Consider the following 23,716-nt stretch of genomic DNA (forward strand, 5'->3'; position numbering starts at 1 on the left):
GTGCCCAAACCGTGCAACCCAAAACCCACATATTTATCACAAAGTGCCAGGACTGTATCAGCATTGTGGTGCCCTCGTGGGGGGCAGGGAGGCAAAACCCGGAGGCGCAAAAATGGGCCACCACACGTGCATGCATGTAAAATGTTTCCACCTCCCTTTTCTTCCAGTCCATCAATCAACAATGGTTGGTGACCTCTGCTCTACCACCTCTGCTAGAGCTTGTTAATTGGTTGCTTCGCCTCCTTTGTGGTGGGTGGGGCTCCTGCTCTGGGCAGTGGTGGTGGCCTGATGGACCTGGATGCCAGCAGCGGCAGCGTGCGTGCCAACAGAGAAGGCTTTGAGTGCCGCCTCTGGCATGCATGCCATAGGTTCGCCACCACTGGTTTATAGGCTATATTTTGAAATGCAGAACAATTTATCTATCCATGACAGATAGCAAAACCCTTTCTCAGATCTTCCATAATATTTATATTGTACAGTGGGTACATTTTGGCAACTAACTGCCACTAAAGGGCAGCAAAGAAATGCAACTAAATTTTTGATGCCATCTAGTGGTCAATCAGTTGTTTGATTGGCAGATTGATTACCAACAATCAACACTTTAAGAAAGTCCCAAAGGTGCTTCTTTAAAAAGGCAACTGAACTTTCTTTGTTTAAAATGTTTAGCTTCTCATCCAAGAAGCTTCAAGTGAAACACAGAAAGTCCACTTGCCTTTTGAAAAAGCACTTTTGGGACAATCATGAGTTGGATTATTAAGAATCTCCATATAAATTTAAGAAAGGCATTTATTTGTTGCCATCTAGTAACCATTAGGGATAGGGTTAGGAGAAAAAAAAATATTGGATGAAGTGCCCAAGCACTGGCCTTCTAAGAACTATTGACACATTCAGTATGGCAGCTGGTGAAATTTTTTCCTATATTTAGTGATATAGGAAAATCTTACAATGTCATGTGCTTCAACTGTATGGTTATTTCTGATGTGTGGTTAAAGTGCATTGTGGGAGCAGCAACATTTGGGTATCAGGTCCTTTCAGGTCCCTAGTTAGGAGGAAAGAATAGCAAAAGTGGCTTTACAGAAGAGGCTCTAGAACATGGGTATCAAACTTGATCATGTCACATGACGTATCGTGATGTTTTTTGTCTTTGCGGAGCCGGAGTGGGCGTGGTCTGTGCATGACGCATCCGGCCCGCAGGCTGCCAGTTTGACACCCCTGCTCTAGAATATAAATCTTTCTTGGGAGGGAGGGTATTCCTGGATACTGAAGAGATATGCAAAGTTAGGGACAAGTAGTAGCACCTGAGTTACATTGTTCGTTTGCAAGTGGACCTTAGGATTCTTGGTTTCCATATATAGTACACACACTTGTAATTCAAGTTTATACTTTTTCTTTTTTTTCTTGTAGCTACATAGATACATAGCAATTTTTTTTATATTGAGACCTGTGAGGTTGTCACACACTTCATTTTAGAACATTTTACAACTACCACAATTTAGAAACTGAAGCCAGTCGTGGCTTCCTTTTTAATAAGTGGATGTGTTAACAGGTAGTCTGAAATGAAACACGTCATATGCCTGAGAAAAACCAATATAAAACACAGGTGGCAGCTCAGTGCACATTTCCCTCTTCTCATCCTGTCAGCAGCTTACTCCACCCTGCTTTCACCAGCTTATTTTCTCCTTTCATTCCTTATTTTTCACATCAGTCCCTCACAATCTTTAAGTGCTTTTTTCATTAAAAAAAGAGACCTGTTTCTCACATGTTTCTTTTATTGCTTCTTGGCGTTTGCTTGATCTTTAGATATTTACAGAAAGCATACTTTGAAATGATCTCTCTGGGTAAAGTCAAAGAAACTGTTTTTTGTTTTGTTTTATAGCTGTCATTTGGCATTGATTGGCTTGCTGTCCATGTATTAATTTTAGAGATGCAATTAAAAAGAAAAAAAAATGTTAAGGCAAGCTTGCAGTGCATGACTCTGGAGATTCTTCCCAAGCTCTTAAAAAGAACTCCTTCTGGCTCAGATGTTGAGGAAGGAAGAGGAAGGAAGAGGAAAGGGGAGCTCAGAATGGGGAAGTCAGCAACATTCTGAGCAGCTGCCCAACATTCTGTCCCATAGGACACAGCTGCTTCCATTGGGCTGAAAATGGTAAAAAGATAAATCTTAGAAGCTCCAACTTGCACAATGAAGAGATTAAAAGAAAATATTTATTTTGTATCTTCTTAGGCGATCGTTTACTGAATGAATAGGGTATAATGATTTAAACATAAACAAGACAAACTTAAAAGTATCTCCCAATTAATGTAAGGTATTCAATAATGATTAACAGTTGCAGCCATAGAGCAAACTTCTGTAAATGAGTAAGCTGCCGTGACTCAGGATTTTAACTACATAATAAATTAGGGGTTGATGAAGTATAGATGGTTGGAGCAGTGGGACAGCAGCTAGGTCAGTGCCAGCAAGTGGAACCTTTACTCTCTCTCTCCGCAATTATGTGAGATACATAAAAAGGATATCCAAAAAGGATTAAAGTGTTTGCACACTTGAAGAGCTGTTTAATAATTAACAGAAACTGCTTCTAAACCAAGGTGAACGTTTTTTAAAGCTTTGACCTTAAGTTGTGAAAAGGTCTCACAATCCTTTAGCTCCAGTGGTATTTGCAATAAATATTTCAATTGTAGGGGTTTAGAAGAAAGGCAACAAGAAAAAATTGGGACAAGCTAAAGCAGGGGTCTTCAAACTTGGCCCTTTTATGACTTGTGGACTTCAACTCCCAGAATTCCTCAGCCAGGCACGCTGGCTGAGGAATTCTGGGAGTTGAAGTCCACAAGTCATAAAAGGGCCAAGTTTGAAGACACCTGAGCTAAAGCATGACCATTCTTTGGGTCATTTAGGTTGATCAGGCATTCCTGTCAAACTCGCCACGTCATGTGACATGTCACAACGTATTGCGATTCTTTTTGCATTGCTGGCAATGGGGTGAGCGCAGCTTCAGTATGATGCATCCGGACCATGGGTCGGCAGTTTACACCCCTGCTATAAGTGAACAGGGTGCAGCTTTAAGGTCTTCTTCCTTAAAACAGTCTTCCTTGTTTTTCTTTTGATATAATTTTTTTCACTGAAAGAAAAATTATTAATATAGAGGTTTGAGTGGGTAAGATTGAAAAGTCTTTCTTTCTTTCCTGAAAATGTTATACTTTAAGATTGATGTTTGATAGGAATTTAGCGTGGCCAGGATTGAGATATACTATCATCATGTCTGATAACTTGGCTGGGAAGCTCCAGAGTCACAACTAGCTTATGTCTTCATTCAGTACCTTGTTTAAAGGGAAAGAGTAATGGGCAGCACACCCTTGCCTCACAAGGTGTTAGGTTGCAGATTAGATTCTTTGGGGTGGGATATATCTGACTTTTTCTATTTAAAAATCTCATGTCAAAATGATCATATTTCCAGAGTAATAGTGGGAGGGAACAGATAGTTTTGAGGCTAAATTTATGTCATAAAAATTCTTCTTGGAGAAAATACACAGTGGAGTCGTTGGTACTCTGAGAGTGGTTGTTTTCATGAAGATGTTTTATTATCTGGCTAGGTAACATCTTCAGTATGCACAGAGCTATACAGTGCAAGTTGTCCAGGTCTGAGCTGTATTTAGGAAGAAGCTATAGTTAGTTGAACTGGCTTGTGAAGAATAAACATTTTTTTTGTTCTATATTTAATGAGATATTAAGAAAGGGAATGAGTCAGAGCATCCAATAATCACAGCGCCAATCTGAGGCTTGGTTTATTTGTTTTTCATATTGAATGTTATGTATGTTTATAAAAATCTGACTCATGTAGTAAAGGACAGGTGTAATCATGACTCCACAAAGGCCATTTTATGTACTAGCTTATTTATTTGGCCACTCTGAAATCAAGAAAATCACTTTTGGGTGTTTAAACTTGCCTGTAATTTATACCAGTAGTTCTTAAACTTCTGTATTATGCAGCTCTCTCAGTCATCTTTAAAAGTTTTGGAAGACCATCTTAAAACCTAGACATCAGCAATGCAATGCCTGCATATCCCATGGCACAAATGACCCTTTTTTGATAGCTCATGGAATCCCAAAATGGAACGGAATTTTTTTGAATGAGAAAGTCAAAATCATATAAAATCTGGTAACTTTACCATGTACTTGCCTGAAAGATTCCAGGATTTGAAGTTAAAAAACCAAATTTTAGATGTCCCAAGTTTTAGCCATATGCATATGGACGTGCACCAGAAATTATCAACATTATTTTGGAATGCCATTGTTCCCTGGATAAAAAATTGGGAACTTGGTTAATTAAACAAACATATTTGCTGCTATAATAGTTTTGTATATTTCCATAATATAGATGTGTAATTTAATAGTGATGTTTAATTTAAAAAGGAAATTTAATAGTGTCTTTTTTTTCCTACATCACTGCTTTTCAGCCGTCTGGACGAGATGCTCGTCTCCCTGAAGTTTATTGCATTGTAAGCTGTCTCGGTTGCTTTGGACTATTTTCAAAGGTATGTTTTCTGGATAGTCTGTTCCCCTAAATACAAAAAACGTTAGGTAATAGGCAGAAATATATGATCTGCTGTTCCTAATCTTGTTTCATCGTAAGATGAGCTTTCTATATTTTTCTTCTTCTGATCTTTCACAGAAAAGAGGAAAGGAAAGAAAGTCATGTCCTTCATCCCAGATATTTGGGAAATGGCTGTGGCTACTCATAGAGATATAATTTGTTCATATTTTCACCATTATTAGAATGGAAAAAGCAATATAGCATTTTAACCTGAATATAGAGAACAGTAGCTCAGTTCAGATAATTCAGCTATTTTGAATAACTTGGTCTACAAATGAATAATAGAAGAAGCTAAATTTAAAATGTCACCTCAGTTACAGTTTTCAAGACCAGATGTAACTAAATTAACTTCTTCTCAATTCTTCTCAATAACTTCTCAATTAGTTTCCTCTTGTGAAAGGAGAATGAAAATGGCTGGATCCAGGTAGGTTCTTCAAGCTTGGCTTAACTGTTATCTATCACTCTTACTGTTTCTTGACTGGTTCTTACACCTTGGTTCTGAGGATGAAATGCATTTGAAGGAGACACATGATTCAGTAGGAGATGGCAGGACTTGTTTATCACGCATCATTACTTTGCTTAGGACTCTGTTGGTTTTGAATAATTTCAGGAGGAGTAAAGCCACTATCAAGAGTTGAGTTGGGAAGCTGCAAAGTGATGGGTATCCTTCTTCTTCTTCTTACAGATTTTGGATGAAGTAGAGAAGAGGCGACAGATCTCTGCAGCAGTCGTCTACCCCTTTATGCAGGGCCTGCGTGAATCTCCCTTCCCAGCACCAGGAAAAACTGTTACCATTAAAAGCTTCATCCCTGAATCCGGAACAGAGGTGTGTGCCTACTTGAGATACCTTTGGCTGATTCTAACATGACTTGTAATTAAATGTTATAATTAAAGTAATTATGTTAAGCAAATGTATAAACCAATACCTCCCAACAAGTTTTAAGAAAAAACTATTGAACATCCATAGAATTAATAAGATTTGTTTGATTAACAGCAAGGGAGTAAGCTGTAAAAAGTCTGAGTTGAAAGGACTGACCTCTGTTTGAGAGAGTGTCTATCAATAATATCAGACCTTCCATATGTTTGCCCACACTCTATCCACCGTGATAGACATTTATAAATATATAAATATATATAATTATTCTTTTTGTCTGAATGTATTCCAAAGGAGCAATTGTGCTCAGGTAGCAACCATAGTGAATAAGTGTCACCTAAATTGCCAGTTGTCCCAAGGATTGAAATTGGTCTCCCAGGATTATTGGAATGAGGAAAAAAGTGGCATAAGAGAGTATTAACAATCTTGTCCTCAGCTCCACTTTTGGTTGTCCTCCTTCTTTTTTAAGAGGCAAATTAAGTATGCATTTTCCAAGCATTTGTGGCCTTTAGCACTACCCCTGAATATTCAAAACAGTTATTCTATTTAATTTTTGTTCCCTTGATAACTCATTTAAATCTTTTAGATTTCCTGGCAAGAAGCCATTTGATTTTCTGGTCATTAATTACCAGCAGAAGCTTTCACAGTAATGGGTAAAAGATCTGAATGCAGAGCTACATCATCAGCATACAGAAGAACAGAATATCCATTCCTGTAATCTTAGGGGTGGAAACTATTTCAGAGGTCCCCAACCTTTTGGGCACCAGGCACTGGTTCTGTGGAGAAAGGTTTTTCCATGGACCAGAGAGTGTGTGGTTTTGTGTGCTGCCTACATCCCACGGATGGGGCTTTGCTTGTTTGTGCGAACTGGTTGTTGGTGTGCTACAGCCCAGTACCAGTCCATGGACCGGTGGTTGGGGACTCCTGATTTACTTGATAAGTTTAAATAGAGATTAAATAGGGTGGGGGCTAAAGAATTTTATCTAATTCCCTTTCAAATAGAGATTGGATTAGTCAAAATATTTAAAGGATTACTCCTAATTCTTTACAAAAACATGAAAAATGGCACTTTTGTAAAGTGTTTGAATTAAAAACAGGAGATGCCTATCCATGGTTATGTTATTTTAACTCCCCCCCCAAATGTTTTTGGAGTGGAATCAAAAAGTGATTTGAAATCTATATATGTAAAGTATAGGCCTGCTCTTGTAGTTATATTTTTTCCAATTAGCTGTCATAGGATGTAATATAGAACAGTTGGGATAAAAACTGATTTGCTCTTTGCCCAGAGTTGATCCTTTCTCTATCATAACTTGTAATTTACTATTCCAATGGAAGGCATAATGTTTACTAATCATAGTCTGCAAATGTATAGAGTGATAATTAGCTGGATTCCGTTGCTTCTCCCTTATCCCCCTCCCCATTTTAAATATTGATATAGTAATGGCAGTGCTGCAGTCTTGCAGAATACAACCGGTGTCATTGATACAGGAAAAAAAGGGATGCCAATTGGATACCTATTACAGGGGAAACTCCTCTCCTCCCAACCCAATTATTGATTTGATTCCATACAATCATCTTGAGCCAGGTGTACAGAGCTGTGCAAAGGACAGACTATGAAATTGCCCGCTGAGAGAGAAGAGACAAAACTTCTATAATGGTCTCGTTTAAAGGAAAAAGAATGATGTGACTTCTTAGTGACAGAACCTACCCAACCCCATATTCATAGCATTCTAGTATTCTTATTTATTTATTTGTATCCCACCTTTGTAATTTTTAAAAACTCAAGGCAAAACCCCCTCCAATTCTCCCTACCGCTACCCTGTGAGTTGAGCTGGCCTGATAGAGAGTGAGTGGTCTAAAGTCACTCAGCCGGCTTTCATGCCTAAGCAAGACTACAACTCACAGTCTCCTGGCTTCTAGCCTGGTGTATTAACTACTAGACCAATCTGGTTTAATTTGGCCTGGTAGGTTATTTTAAACCTTGACTTGTTTAGTTAACAAACCTTGAAGGAGACACATGGGATCAGCAGTGGACTGACCACCTCTTCTTCATTACATACGTCTTGAATTTGCAGCTCCAACCCCTTTGTAAGTTATTTGCATTTTATATTTTTCAAGCATTATAGGCAAAGTATATAGAATCATCTCTAGTCATTTTATTAGGTCAGACAATTTCATTAGTTAGTTTCTACTTCACTATTAGTTGACATTTTCCTTTACTATCTCAGACAGGATGGAGTTGCTACTAGTGGCACTGCTTAACCTCAGTGAGATTGACAAATTAGGAAATGACCATTTAGGTTTTGAAACTGGTTCCATTGAAATGGAGAATCAAGAAACTGCTGCAGCATGAAACATTTAGAAGTAGATATGAAAGTATTTAATTAGTTGAGTATTGAGCAGATGAGAAGCTCTGTTTTATGGTTTGCTTCCTGTACACCTGGAGCTCTACTTGCATTGCATTGGAGAAGCCATGTAGTATTGTGACTACATTGCTGGACTTGAATCAGGAGATTCAGGTTCAGATCTCCACTTGATCACAGAGTTCACTTGGTAAGTGTGGTCTTATCTCTCTTTCTAGCCTAATAAGGGCTTTTGCGGGGATTAAATGAGAGGAAGCCCCTATGCAACTTGAGTTCCTAAGGAAAGGATATGAAAATAATAATCCAATAAATACGTGTTAAGTTGGACCACAGTGTAGTTTAGCAGTGCACATTTTGGGCCAAGTGCTATCTTTGTTTTTTCAGTGGCTGTGTTTAATTTATTTATTTATTTTATTTATTTATTTAGATTTATATACCGCCCTTTCCCGAAGGACTCAGGGCAGTTTACAGGGCATTTAAAAGAAAGTATACAAACGTTAAAACAAATTAAAAAAGATTAAATAGAACCCTGAGAAAATTAAAACCCAGTTAAAATTAAGATTAAAAAAAATTCTCAGCCTGTAAGTAAAATGAAATCAAATAGCTTTTGATGGAATTTAATAATTGTTATTTATTTAATATATTTAATTAATTAATGTAATTTAATTAGTATTTAATAATTTTCTGTCATATTAATTTGGTGGCTACTTTAAAGCTTATTCTTTATTACGGCTAACAAAATAAAAAACAGCAAAATGACATTAGAACAATGTGAAACATAATGCTTCACTTAATTAGCAATGCATGACTGCAACTGCAAACTTAGTGGCAGCCCATATTGTTTTGTGTTTTTTGTTAACCAAGAGGAACTTCATGTAAAACCTGTTCAGTCATTCTAAAGAATGAGGGCTGTTCGTAGTTGCTAAGGGAACAGTAGAATAAAATAATGAATCAGTGATTCAGTGTTCCCAGAAAGATGGGGGAAGCCCTTTCCACATGTAAGTTTTTCTATAATCCATTGCTGATTACCAGGTATCAGACAGCAATAATAGGAAACTGATCTTATCATGTCCTAATTCTATTTGGGTGGTATTTTGCAGATTCAGTTTTAAGGATATTTGTTTAAGAAATAGCATGATCTATGCTTGTCCTGAGTCTCTGGATCTTTGAGAGATGCATCGGTAATCGATGCAGACAAATCATTTTTAAAAAATGAAATGTGTTTTACTGTCAAATATGATTTCCAGACATAAGTGAAGTTCTGGAGTAATTAATAATTGTCTTGGGAGAGGTTCAGTTTTTGTCCTCCTTGTCACAATAGCTCAAAGCATGAACTTTCCATTCTCTGATGCATTGTCTTCTGTGTGATTTGCTGTACTGACTTCTTGTTTTGGTGGTAGAGTTTTCTCTCTGTCAACTATCAGGATGACATTTTGGTATTTGGTTTCCTGGCTTGCTCAGTGCTTCACACAACTGGAGGAGTTTGACGGGTTGTGCAGTACATATTCTTCAAAAGCAGCTGTATCTTTTCATTAGCCTTATATGGACATAGAAACCTCTTTGTAGAAGCCTCATATTGAACTGGCTTTCTGGGAAAACAGATTATTTTAACCATTGTACTGCACCAATACAAGAGCAGAAACCTGAAAATTTGAGCAAGCCTTAATGAACAGTGGAGGGAGGAGATGGCATACTCAAGGAGAGGTGCAGAACTCCCCTTCCAAATCTTTTTCAAATTATACTTATGCATCCCTGTGTATAGAAAAAAGAATGATTAATTTTGTAAATGCATGGCTAGTTCCTGTGCCAAAACAACTATAGCTAGTGGCTCTACACCAGCGTGGTTTGTTTCAATAGAATGAACCTAGTAACTATGTTTTTGCAAATAGTAGTTTATAATTTAGTGTTATGGTTTGCTAAATCAATCCAGAAACTGGGTTTGTCTAATCTAGTGAAAAGAAGGACTAAGGGTGACATGATAGCAGTGTTCCAATAAAGAAGAGGGGGTCAGCTTATTTTCCAAAGCACCAGAAGGCAAGACAAGAAATAATGGATGGAAACTAATCAAGGACAGAAGCAACCTAGAACTAAGGAGAAATTTCCTAACAGTGAGAACAACTAACTTGTGGAATAGCTTCCCTTCAGAAGTTGGGTGTGCTCCATCACCAGAGGCTTTTAAGAAGAGACTGGACAGTCACTTGTCTGAAATGGTATCGGGTCTCCTGCTTGTGCAAGGAATTGGACTAGATCTCCAGGGTCCCTCCTAACTCTGTTGTTCTGCTATATTTTGCTACAGTGTGTGAATATTTTATTTATTATTTATTTATTTATTATATTTTTATACTCAGGGCGGTGTACAGGGCAATAAATACAAAAACAGGATACAAAAGTTAAAAGCGATTAAATAAATGCCCAAGGTTAAAACAGTAATTAAGATGTATTAAAACCCCAACCCTAACCCATCAGACCAGGTCAGACTGCTCAAATAGATACGTTTTTAGATCGCGCCGGAAGGAGCGAAGGTCGGGGGCCATCCGGAGCTCAACCGGCAAGCGGTTCCATAGGTCTGGCGCGCCCACAGAGAACGCCCTCCCCCTGGGGGCCACCAATCGGCATTCTTTGATCGGAGGCACCCTGAGGAGGCCCTCTCTGTGGGAGCGCACTGGACGGAGGGAAGTTGACGTCTCTCCTAATGATGTCTCTCCTCCATAGATACATCTGCACTCCAGTCTTCTCACATAGCTACAAGGAGGTGATCTTTCTTTCATTTAATTCAGGGGTGTCAAACTGCCGGCCCACAGGCCAGACGTGTCATGAAGAAACTGCACCCACCCGATTGTAAGCAATGGCGAAAAAGCTCCAATACGTCACGCGACGTCACGTGACACCACAAGTTTGACATGTCTGATTTAACTGATCTGGTTTGCAGCTGAATTTATGAGGGTTGAGGCTAGAATCATTAATTTCCAAGCTGGAAATGACCATTATATAAATATGCAACAATTACTCAGTGTTAGTACTAAGGCCTATTCTAAATACAAATTTGTTCATAGACGAAAAGAAGATAAAAGTTTAAACCCCAAACCAATAAAAGTCATTCACATCTTCTCACTGGGAGTGGGCAATTACTCAGTGTTAGTACTAAGGCCTATTCTAAATACAAATTTGTTCATAGACAAAAAGAAGATAAAAGTTTAAACCCCAAACCAATAAAAGTCATTCACATCTTCTCACTGGGAGTGGGCAATTAATTCATAAGTATAGCTTCATTCTTACCCTCAATAAACATTCCAGTCTATTGGAGTTGCTTGTAAATTTCTGCCAAGGTTGGCTAAAGAGTAGAGCTAAGTCACAAAATGCCAGGAGATCCATGATTTATTGCTGAGAAGGTCAGGAGAGCCTGACACATAAGGAAAGCTGTGTTTGTTTATGGTAGTCAAAATTCAGGAGGGTCTAGTCGCATCTTTTCCAATTCAAAATTGTGTTAAATTGCATAAGCTTTTGTTAGCCACATTTCTCTTCGTTAACTCACTGAGGCACCTGATAAAATGAGATGTAGCTCTTGAAAGCTTATGAAAATATATGCTTTTTAGTAAAATGTTAGTCTGAAAAGGTGCTATCAGGTGCTTCCAGATTTTTGTCACAATCCGAAAAACACTTGTAGGTTAAACAGTGGCTTATATGAGCAAAGCAGAATAAACATATTTTGATTTGATAAGGGGTTTATATAAAATTCTTTTTTAAATTTACCAGAGTTACCCGAAATTTATACAGAATATACAGTAGAACTCAGGTTTATCACAGGCAAGTATGGGAGCCTGAAGCTTGTTAAATTTACGTCATTGCACTAAGCCATATTTTAGCATTGTCCCTTATTTTAGGTTCTAAGGGTGTAATTACAGCTGTCATAACCACTTAATCAGAACTGGAAAAAAGATGAAATTTAATCCCAGTGAAAATTATTATTTTAGACAAACAGTATTCAGCCATGATTCCTATGTTAACTTTATCCTATTGTCCTGTTTTTAGGAAATTGAGCTGACCCGGCCATTGGATTCTCACCTGGAGCATGTAGAATTTCAGGCCCTTTTACAGTGCCTCAGTCCTGAAAAGATACTTCTGATATTTGCCTCTGTAGTTCTGGAGAGACGGATAATCTTCCTGGCTGATGAGCTTAGGTAAACGCTAAGCCTAATGAAGCAATTTTGTGCTTGTCCTGTTGAAATCAGTAAGTCAGTTGTGCTTCACCAGTCAGTAGGACTGAAGCGTAGTATTTACTCTGGATCAGCTTTCCATTTTATAACTTGCTATTACTTGGGTTAATTAACTTGTGAAATGTCCATATGGCAGATGGAGAAATACACACAGGCTTCCTTTTTATATGTATAACATTAATATTTTGATATGACTTGGTAAGTTGAGATATTTTAAGGTTAGGTTAGGCTAGATAGAATATTCTTTGCTGGAAAATTCTTTATTGGCCAAGTGTAATTGGGCACACAAGGAATTTGTCTCCAGTGCATAAGCTCTCAATGTACCCACAAACAAAGTCATAAATCATAAATTATAAGATACAACATAAATTGTACGATACAAACAACAAAGTGGTAAATCATAAGATACCAATAGGAGAAGGTATAGGAAAGATGAGAAGGATAATAGCAATATAGCCCTTCTATATGGGTAAATATCCTTAGGCATAAGACAATGCTGTGAGAATTAGGTGTTTGGCAGAGTGATGGCATGGGGGGAAATAGTCTAGTTGTTTTGGTATGCAATCCCCTATAGTGGTGTTCTGAGGGGAGGAGTTGAAACAGTTTGTGTCCAGGATATGAAGGGTCTGTAGATATTTTCTGAGCTCTCTTTCTGGCTCTTGTAGTATACAGATCCTCAATGGAAGACAGGCTGGTTGCAGTAGATTTTTCTGCAGTTCTAACCATCCATTGAGCTCTGTGTCTGTCCTGTAAAGTTTGTAATAAGACTTTTAGATTGGAAGGTTATCTTAATGGTTTTCACAAATGACTGTGTTACATTTATAAAAGCACACCATTCCCATTTTGGGACTTCCGTCAAGAGAATTCCCCATCTATGAAACAACAGGGCAGCGACCGAACTCATTGATTTAGGAGCTGACTGTATCATTATTCTTGCTTTGTCCAAAGAGCAGCAAAAGGTTGGGGGAGGGAGCGGATGAGAGACAGAAGCTGGGGTGCTTCTTATTTACAGTTTGGAGCTATTGGAGATAGAAAGTTTCCCAGGTCTTTGCTAAGAATGATTGCAGAATGAAGTAGAAATATATTTGACTATTAGAATCATAAGATCAGTAATACTGTATTGTAATAAGCCCTTTAAGACAGCAGTGGCAATGCATTTAAACCATGAAATAATAAACATGCAAAGGGTATTTATGCAGCAAGGTGAACTGATTATTTAGATATGCTCTTTAGCTTTAAAATATTATTTTATATTTTAATCTGAAACATTGGCTTCCTTTCAGCTCCCTCTCCACGTGCATTCACTCAGCTGCTGCTCTTCTTTACCCCTTTACCTGGGCCCATATGTACATCCCAGTGGTTCCAAAGAAACTTCTCGGCACCGTCTGCAGTCCCACGCCATTTATGGTTGGGATCCAAAAGCGCTACCTGGCAGAGGTTCAGGATCAGCCTATGGAAGAGGTACAGGCTTGCACATTTCCATAAAAAAACAAAGATAGTTGAATGGATCAACGTTTGCTATGTGTCTGTAAAAATTACCAGCACAGAGATTGGCTGTGGTGATATTTCTGTATGTTCTTCCCAGTGACAATGTTCCTAATCATTCCTATCAGTTACTTACATGGGTTTTTAAAAGTTTAACATGAACATTTGTATCTCCTAAAATTAATTTAGGCCAGGAGTCCCCCAAGCCCCGGTCCATGCACTGATACCAGCATGCCAGCAACCGGTCTGCACAAACAAGCAAAACCCCATCTGTGGGATGCAGGCAGCACACAAAACCACACATTCTCCGGTCTGTGGAAAAACCTTTCTCCGCGGAGCCGGTCCCTGGTGCCAAAAATGTTGGGGATCTCTAATTTAGGCCTTGTTATTTAAAATGGTACCCTAGATATTTTTTCAACATAGATTGCTGATTTGTTTGTTTTTCTCCTCCTGAATGAAGGTATCATTCCATTAATTACAGAGATCTCTATGGGATCTAATGGTTTGGCTGTCTCCACCAAACCATTTCTGATTTTGAAACCTCTCTTGTTTTTCTCATCAGCCTTGATAGATATATGCAGTTACATGTAGTACCTGCCTTGTTTAGTGATTGTTCGTAGTTATGATAGTGATAAAAAATAACTTTGCAATCCTTGCATTTATAATCTTTGCAAATCTGTAAAGCAAAGGAAAACTGAAATAAGATCAAATTCACAAACGCGGTTTCAGTTAGCAACCTCTTGGCTCAATGACCAAGTTGCTGACTCCAATTGTGGTCGCTAAATAAAAATTTCCTGCATATACACATATACATATACATACATACATACACATATGAGCAGTAGTGTGCTGAAGCTGGCTTGCAAGTTAAACAGCTGTTCTAATAATAATAATATTATATTGCCTATCCCACTAGATTGAATAAGGCATGCTCCCTTGCCTCCCTCCATTCTTGTAGCCCTAGGCTCCATTGAAACTTGCCTGTTTACTCAGGCACTGAAGTAGTGTGGTAGGAGCCTATGGTTGGTTGTTAAGGCAGCGGTCCCCAACCTTTATAGCTTGGTGGTCCAATTTGGGGGGGCACGAGGGGAAGTAGCCCATGCAAAAGGTGGACTGGTGCGTGCACACCAGCTTGCTACTCCTGTGAATCGCCAGCCCAGCATACACACAGCTTGACTCACGCAAGCGGTGATCCAGTGTGAAAAGCCCACTGCTTGCGCGAGTTGTCAGCCTGGTGCCCATGCAGCTCAACTCACATGAGCAGTGGGCCAACACGAAAAGCCTGTTGCTTTTTTGAGTTAGCTGTGGGTATGCCAGCCCACCACTCATGTGGCCCAATTCCAAACTCGCCATGGCCAGGTAGTGTACTGGGGGTTGGGGGATCCCTGTGTGAGGGCACTCTGGGGGGATGATTAACACACTGGGCTTTTAGTTTTTGTCATATGGTTTTTGTAGTTTACTGTTGTAAGCTGCACAGGATTGTTTAAACATGAGTGGCCCTACAAATTGTTTAAATAAATCAATAAATCTAAGTACTGCTTCCTTTTTAGGTGTTGCTTGTAGATCTGTCCCAAGGAGTATTCTTAAAAATGGTAAGTTCTATCCAAGTCCTATATTATAACCATTTATGGACCTTAGATCTGCACTTCTAGTTAATGATGTAAAATTCATCCTGTTCAGTTTCTTCTCAGAATTTTAGCTCTGATTCATTGCGAGTCGTTTTACAGCAATATTTCTGTATTACAGAAATACAGCAATATTACTTCCAATATTTTTTCCTCTTGACAGCTTCTCTCTCTCTCTCTCTCTCTCTCTCTCTCTCTCTCTCTCTCTCTCTCACACACACACACACACACACACACACACACACACAAACCCCTACCTGCCTATCTGTCTTATATAGCCACTGAAAGCCACAGGGCAAGAAAATCATGGAAATAAAATTTTGGCCTCCTTTTGGGGGGCTACTTGTTTTGTATTTTAACAAAATGGGCACAATACTTTTTGTAAATTTGGTGCTACATTTGGGCACCATGATATTGGAGGACCCTGGAGTAATAAAATGAATCTAGAACCATATTCAATAAATGAAAATTTCTAAAATTCAGGGTTGAACTATGAAGTTCTTGATGCCACCTAGACTTGGTTGTTTGCTTGCAGAGATTTCATTATCCAACTAGGTAATATCATTAGTGCTTGAAGATGTTACCAAGTTAGGTAATGTATCATCTTCTAGCAGATAATCAAGCTCAGAGAGCACCAAGACTCCACAAAATAATTGTTGTCTAGTCCTGATTTGCCCTCTGTAGCTATCTTTTCCATATTATCTACTTTCTTCTTTCTTAATCTGTTTCATCTCTCCCTCTCTTCAATATTTCTTGGTTAATTCTGCTGACTTTACTTTGCTCCTGTTCTTTCCCAATTTCAGGTTATGGTTGTGTCATATTCTTGACTTGGGTTGCCTTGAAAAATGGGCTATTAATATTTCAATTAGCTAGCCTCCCTTTACTTACAGTTATCATCTATCTATCACTGTTTGCTGATGTTTCCTATGACATTATAATGTGCTTTATTTTCAGAAAGCTCTCTATCCTCATCCTCTAAATTCCAGCTTGCCTAAATTATTTCTTCTTGAATGCTCTAATTGCTAAAAATAGCTTTAGTGAGTTAAGAGTAAGACCATTTTTTTTCTTGAGTAGCCTACAGGTATTGTGAGGAACTGTGGATCTTTCACTATGCTACAAGTACGAATTTGCAATAGTTATTGATATAACTTCTCTTTTTAATAATTCTACAGGTCGGAGATGAGGAAGAGATTTTGCCACCCAAGTTGAGAAATGAAATGTTGCATTCTTTGCCAACAATGAACAACAACATCCAGAGTAAGATCATTCTCTTTGTCAGCCTTGCCTAGCCAGTTGTATTTCATCACCATTGTTAGATCTCCAGTATGGCTATTTGTTGGGGACTGTGGGAAGAAACACAACATATTTGAATGGGTTTAGAAAAATTTGTGTGTATGGTAAGATTTGTGCTTTGTTTGTTAACATAAAGGCAATTTTTGGAATAAATAGTTCCATTGATAAAATATGGACTGCAACATTAGGGCGAACTTTTTCTTTAAGAAATAACTGAAGAAGCTTCTTGGATGGGAATCGAAACAAAGAAAGGAAAAACAAAAGTCCAGCTGCCTCTTGAAAAAGCACCTTTGGATTTAAAAAAAGCAAACAGCTGTGATGTTAACTTGTTCTGAGATTGTTCTGGTTCCATGTGATGGTTTATGATTTGATGATGTGAGAGAGTTTGTTTTAAGAGTGAATGCAACCAAACATAAGACCATTTTTCATTTTTGTGTTACCCCATTATCTGATGGTCCATTGCTGAAAAGGAAACATGATTTTCAATTAGTATGCAGAATGATGGAAACTAAAGCACCGCTGACTAAATGGTACCCTAAAGTGCACCTTTTGTTGTGCAGAGAAATTGAAATATACAGCAGTTGGGTTAATAGTTTTGTTATCACTGAAGAAAAGTCATCACTGATCTTAATCTCAAGAGTTTGTGCTGAGATAGCTTATTGAATTTATAGCAGGGTAGTATTTTTTCAGTTCCTGCATTGTTGGAGGTCCAAAGTCAAAGGTATAGTGATTATTTTAGATTAAAATTAGATCAAGACTGGCACATTAGATGAATCATCTGCATCATGTCCATTTATACTTGACAGGTACTACTAGGTTCACGTAGAACTGGTCTGTCCAGGCCATTTGTTTCAAAGTAATATTGACAGAGCCACCTCTTTCATGACATTAGGGAAGCAGTAGTAGAAACACTTTTTTCTCCGTATATGAACTATCCCTATGTATTTCACTATCCCCTGAGATAAAGCAGCATCCCTACTGTTTTTCCATTGAGAAAGACAATCAAAATAGAATAGACTCTTCTGCAGAGTATTTAAGGGGTAATGCTGTGAATTTTATTGAGGGTTTAGACATTATTAGAGTATTGAGTAATAGGGTATGTTGAATTTTTCGTTTGTTTTAGGTTGTGGATGTTACACATATTCTTACAGTTCCTTGTAGTATTCTTTATCTTTTTTATTTCTTCATGTTTAAATTGTAAATAGCCATTCCCATCTAGTAAGTTATGTATCGTTTTCTTCTCTTTCTGCTTTTTAAGTTTATAAGCTAACCATCTTCCTGGTTTATTGGCATTTTCAAAAAAGTTGTTTTGCTCTCTTTATCTATTCTGCCACTTTTTCTGAGTCCAACAGATTTAATTTATGTTGTTATATCCATTTCTCTTTTCAAAGTCTTCTTTTATGGATTTTTTTTTGCAGTTCTGATACTAACTTTCCAATTTTTTCTTTTAGTAATACATATTGCTGTCTTCTCTGTTTGTTTCTTTGCCATATATGTTATAGCTATGCCTCTAAAGTATGCTTTAGCTGTATCCCATACATTTTGTAATGTATCTTTTTTTAATTTTCTTTGAAAAAAAAATCCATTTCTTTTTTTGCTAGCTCTATGAATTCTCTATGAATTAATATAGATTGATTTAAAGTCCATCTTGATCTTTTTTTGTATTCATTTCCAAGTCACTTTCAGGGGATTATGGTCTGCCCATATCCCTATTTCTATCTCAATATCCTGCATGTTCATTCTCACGTCGGCAGTCATCCAAATCATATCAATTCTTGACCAAGATTTTTGGCTGTTTGAATAAAAGGTGTATTGTAGTTTTTGTGGGTTGATCTTCCTCTAGACATCTTGGATTCCAATTTCCTCCGCCATATAAAAAATGTCCTGGATAATCTTCCAATTTTTCCTGTTTTATTGCTTTTATAGTCAATTTTTCCGTTTACTATCGCGTTAAAATCTCCTACTAAACAAATATTTTGGTACCCCATTTCTATTATTTTTCTGGGTAGGTTTTTATAAAATTCTTCTTGATTGTTGTTTGGTGCATAAATTGCCACTAGCAGTGTTTGCTTTTGCTGCAGATATATTTCTACCATTAAGATTCTTCCTTCTTTATCCGAATATACCAATTTAGAATCGTCTCTTTAATAAATATGGCCCCTGTTTTTTTCTGAGGTGCTGATGTGTGATAAAGTTTCCCAATTTTTGGATATTCCAATAATTTATGATTCTGTTCTTTTATATGTGTTTCTTGCAGACAAATTATATCTATATTCATTTTTTGTAATTTCCTGAAAACTATTTCTTTTTGATGGGGAGTTTAGTCGACTTATATTTACTGAAAAAAATCCATTTTCTTTCTCTATTTCCATTATTTATTTTTAGGTCTAGTTGATCTAGTAATCCTCTGTTCTCTGACAAGTCCTTCATCTTTGCCCTCTTGATCATCTTTCTGTTCTCCTGTTTGTGTAGTTGCTCCTTGAGTCATTTTTTCTGTTTGCTTCTGCTCCTTACTCTCCCCTTGTCTTTGTTTCACTCCATCTAAAATTGCTCTATTACTTACTTCAAAATCTTCTGCTTTTCATACTGAATCCAATCAATATCTTGCATTGTTCCAATTTATTAAAATGCCTTCTGGCATCAGCAATCTGAAGTTTATGCCTTTGGCAATCTGCTTTGTAGTTAAGAAATGGTAGTGTCTTCGAGTATCTCTTACTCTCTTAGGTATCTGCTTTAAAACCACAATTTCTTTATTTTTATATTTTATTGGCTCATCTCTGACTTTTCTCAGTACTTCATCTCTTGTCTTTTTTATGAACCTTACATATACTTCTCTGGGCAGTTTGTTTCTTGTTGCATAGCTTGAGTTCATGCAAAATATTTCATGGACCTCCATTTGAATTTCTCCTCGTATCTGCCTTTAAAGCCTCTACCAGGATGTCAATAATCACCACTGCTATGTTTTCTTCTCTGTCCTCAAGGATATTTTGAAATCTCAAATAGTTTTCCGCCTTTTCCATTTCTAAGATCTTGATTGGCCCCTCTAAGTCTTGGTTTACTTGTTCTAATTTTTCATTTTCTTGTAATAACATTTCCATCTTTTTATTTCATTTCATTTCATTTCATTTATTATATTTGTATAATATAATATATTTGTATAATTTATCAATGTCCTCTGATTTTTCTTCCACTTTCTGAATTCTTTGTTCATTTTTCATTATCATTTGATTTTGAGCTTCAAATTTTGCCTTTATATCCAGGATTTCTTGATTTACTTTCTCAAGTTTACTTTGCGTCTCTTCATGATTTCTTTTGCATCTCTTGAATCAGTTTTAATGAGCTCTGTGTTTCGCTTTGGGCAGTGCTTATTTTCTCATGTTGCAGCATTGCTTCAGTAGATCCCTGTGTTGTTGGACTAGAATGTCCTACAGAGGGTGCAGAAGAGGTTTTCTTCATAAGTGTGGTAATGTTTGATGAACTCATTTTACAGCTCACAGTCTAAAACCAAAACAGTATCTGTTTAAGTTTAGCCAAAGTCAACAGAAGTAACTCTAAAAAGGCTTTTCCCTTGCAATCTCACAACAAGGCACTTTTGTTATTTGCAGGTGTCTCTTCAAGGTCATTGTTATGAAAACATTTTCTCCATTTCCTCCTCCTTTTCTCCCCCCCCTATTTATTAGTGCTGTTGTTTCTTCTTTCACCACTAGATGTCCTCCTCTGCTTATTTATCAATGTCCCATATTCTTTTAAAAAAACCACTTTCTCCTCTTGGTAATTGCTTCCCACTTTTAAATTAGTCCTTCTGGGGGTCTTTACTTTTCAGCTCTTTCCCATCAGGAGCTCAATGTTTTATAATCCACAAGGAGAAGGAAAGAAAATTCTGGCTCACCTAGCCTCAGCACACAGTTGACAGCTATTTTTTGCGGTGCTTCCCTTCTGGCTGGAGATGACTTGGGCTGCTTCGGCTCACCTGGCAGCCTTTCCTCTGCCTTTTCAGAGGGGTCTTCAGTCCACTCCAATTGGCCGCCGCCTGATCTGAGCTCCTGGAGTGTCCTTCCTTCTTCGTTGCCCCTCCAGGGCAACTTTCCGACCCTTTAAGGGTTGCTGGGTGAAGAGAAACCGGACTGGAAAGCCGGAGCTCCAGCTTTTTCCAGTTGTCCGTTGGCGAACAAACCAGAAGTCTCCTGTTACACATACTCTTATAAACTTCAGAAAATGTTTGTGGAATCAGTTTGTTGTGATTCAGGGTCAGCCTGTGGGTTCGGCAGTTGGGTCGGACGACTCAGAGGAGGAGGGGGGTGTTGAAGAGCTTGCTGAGGGGGTTGAAGATCTTGCTAATGAGAGCCCTCAGCCAGGCCCCTCCCACCTGGTCACGACGGAGACCCAGCTGTGTGAGCCTGACAGCGTGGATGAAGATGACCCACAGCTGGCCCTGTTCAAGGACGCCCGACACAGGAGGCAGTCAATCAGGAGTAAACAGAGGAAGGCAATGGGGCACCTCGAAAGGAGGCAGAGAGAAGCCACGCCCTGAACTGTATAAAAGGGGAATGCGTGGGAGGGCTGGTTTGCTGAAGGCAACCGCTTGAAAAGCTCCTGTTTCTTGGTTCGTGTCTTGTTTGTATCAATAAATTTGGCAGGCTTAATTCCAGCCTCTTGTCTTCTTGTAAAAGGGGTTGTCCCTGCCTTTTCTGCAGGGCCAGTGGCAGGCTGGTACAGAACACACTTGTACAAAAATACTGTAAATAAATGGATAACATTTCACTAAAGTAACAAGATAAATATTTTAGTCTTTTAGTGTATTGCTGAAGTATTTCAGCAGAAAAATAATGAAATGTTTGGTGACATAGCTGATGCTCATGTTATGTTAGATATTACGATTATAGGTTTCTTCATGTGGGAAGATGATGACATATTGAAGATAGTGATGGAAAGAGCCCAATAGGAGAATGATAAATTTAACTTAGATAATATCCAATCTAAGGTGAATGAGATACTTGACTATTTCATCAGAAGTAATTAAAAACGTAATATGCCATTAGTGGGATGCTCAGATTTCTTGCACAGTATATTCCCAGTGAAGCAGAAATAACGTTATTGAGATAACTGCTATGTAGTAATAGTGTATATGGCAATGATTTGTAGAATAAGGGCATTGCAAGATCTAAAAACAATGTTGTGTATAGTAAAATGTTATGATCCTAGAAAATCAATTATTCTATTCTATTCTATTCTATTCTATTCTATTCTATTCTATTCTATTCTATTCTATTCTATTCTATTCTATTCTATTCTATTCTATTCTATTCTATTCTACTCTACTCTACTCTACTCTACTCTACTCTACTCTACTCTACTCTACTCTTTCAGTTCTCCATCAAGTGTAAGGGCAGATTAGTTGATTTCATTACCCAGATCAATATTTGGAATTACAGGCTTTTACGTGAGTAATACCATCAGAATGGCTTAGATGTTTAAAGTAACTAAAACATGTTTTGCAACAATTACATTGATCTTTGAAAGATTTGTATATAAGGTATCTAATGATGGCTGGGAGTAAGATTATTGTCCATAGTAATATGAAAACAGAAATGCTTAGTTGCCTTCATAAATTACATCAAGAGTTACATTATGTATCAGTAACTAGGAAACTGTGCATTTAGCAAGAATGACGCACTATGTAGAAAATTTGCTAAATAGTGCCAGCTTTGTCAAGAGTAGAGGCCAAGTAACAAACAAAAAAGCATTCTAGACATGTCATGGTGTAAAACAGCTCTTGGTGTTTTTTTAATTTGGTAGACACAGTTGCTTCCAGTGAATTTGTTTTTAAAATTTCTAGGAATTTAGAAAAGAATTTGTCAGTTAAGTCAGCTTTGTTTCATATTTTGAAATTACAGATGTATTTGCTAGTTATATATGCTACATGATGCTGTATGTACAGACATTATATTTTGCCAGTAGAAACATAGCATAATTTACGAGGTCTTGGAATAATAACAACACAGTCCAGTTCAAGATACCCTCAGCCATGTTGAATGGGAGTGGATGATAAACAGTAAGCAATTGAACAATAAATGAATAGTATTTTATAAAACTGTAATAGGTAAGAAGGTTTGTTAAGTTTTAGTGGAAGTTTGGAATAAAATATTGATTGGCCTGGGGTACTTTATGATGTAGTTATGGATGGACTGTATATTGAGGACAACCTTTTTGTCTGTTCATATAACTTTTCAACTTAAGATTCTTTAGGACTTGTTCTGGCTTTTAATTTTTAAAGCTAAATCATTTTTCTACATTAGCAAACTGGCAAAGCAAGCAAAATCTTTCTTTTCCAGCCATGTGTTTATTCATATTAGTATTTTCTTAGCTTTTTAACCTATTCCATCTCCTACCAGATCTCCAGATGCCTATCACCACTATAATACTTTGGCCTGCCTCTATTCCCGCAACAGCAGCCCTGTTCCAAAATCCAGACCCCTCAATTCTTATGTTCGGGAACCTTCCATTATCCTCACCAACTATCCTGGCACTCTGAGGCACTTTAGCATCACTAGATTATTGTTGTTAATGAATGGGTGTAATGTGCTTATTAAAATTTTAAAACTGCATATCTGATTGAAAAGGGTGACTAGTTTCATAATTCAGAAAACACCTCAAATCTTCATTTGAGGCATTCTACACAATTTTTTATTTGATGGCACTTATATGAGGGCATTCTAAATTGGCTTCCATGTGATAGGTCTGTCAATGCCCCAGTTATTGTGGTTTGTAGAATTTTCTTAAGTAGTAGTTCAAGTTTTAAGATAGAGAAAATATTTCTGTTGACCTGAAGATATGCACTCTCTCCTCTTCTTTTTCAAGCATCTGAGGAATTCAATGCACATGTCTCGGACACCTTTATTCAATTCTTTGTGAGGATGATTGGTCACTATCCAGCACATATCAAATGGAGCAGAAATGGCACAGGCAGCTTCCAAGAACAATCATTTTGCAAGGCTCTCACCTCTAAGACCAACCGCAGATTTGTGAAAAAATTCGTCAAGACTCAAATGTTCTCATTATTTATTCAAGAAGCAGAAAAAAGCAAGAAGTGCATAGAAGGTAAATTCCTAGGCCATAGTGGCCATGTACTTTTTTGCCTTAACATTACATTCTCACCACGAAGAGAGGATAGCTCAGCTAGCAGAAACTTCTCAGACCAGGGTCTGATATGTGAACAAAACTAAATATGCCAAGTGTGAGAGGAGGAGGTCCCTTCCAACCCTTTTATTCTATG

The 23,716-nt window shown here is 37.7% G+C and overlaps 2 protein-coding genes across 2 annotated transcripts in view; one reads left to right on the forward strand and one right to left on the reverse strand.

Moving 5' to 3' along the window:
- The window catches only part of DENND2D (DENN domain containing 2D), a 47,042-nt gene that overhangs the window by 18,482 nt on the left and 4,844 nt on the right, over positions 1-23,716 (forward strand). Inside the window, exons 5-11 of the mRNA XM_083358257.1 lie at positions 4,453-4,530; positions 5,275-5,415; positions 11,856-12,004; positions 13,324-13,501; positions 15,076-15,117; positions 16,323-16,407; positions 23,302-23,541. Of these exons, the coding sequence (XP_083214383.1) occupies positions 4,453-4,530; positions 5,275-5,415; positions 11,856-12,004; positions 13,324-13,501; positions 15,076-15,117; positions 16,323-16,407; positions 23,302-23,541 (913 nt within the window). The remainder of the gene's footprint in view (positions 1-4,452; positions 4,531-5,274; positions 5,416-11,855; positions 12,005-13,323; positions 13,502-15,075; positions 15,118-16,322; positions 16,408-23,301; positions 23,542-23,716) is intronic.
- CEPT1 (choline/ethanolamine phosphotransferase 1) overlaps positions 13,432-23,716 on the reverse strand; it is a 65,209-nt gene continuing 54,924 nt past the window's right edge. Inside the window, exon 10 of the mRNA XM_083358259.1 lies at positions 13,432-13,490. Within this exon, the coding sequence (XP_083214385.1) occupies positions 13,486-13,490 (5 nt within the window). The 3' untranslated portion in view covers positions 13,432-13,485. The remainder of the gene's footprint in view (positions 13,491-23,716) is intronic.

This window comes from Vipera ursinii, assembly GCF_947247035.1.
Source record: "Vipera ursinii genome assembly, chromosome: 3".
Classification (NCBI taxonomy): Eukaryota; Metazoa; Chordata; class Lepidosauria; order Squamata; family Viperidae; genus Vipera; species Vipera ursinii.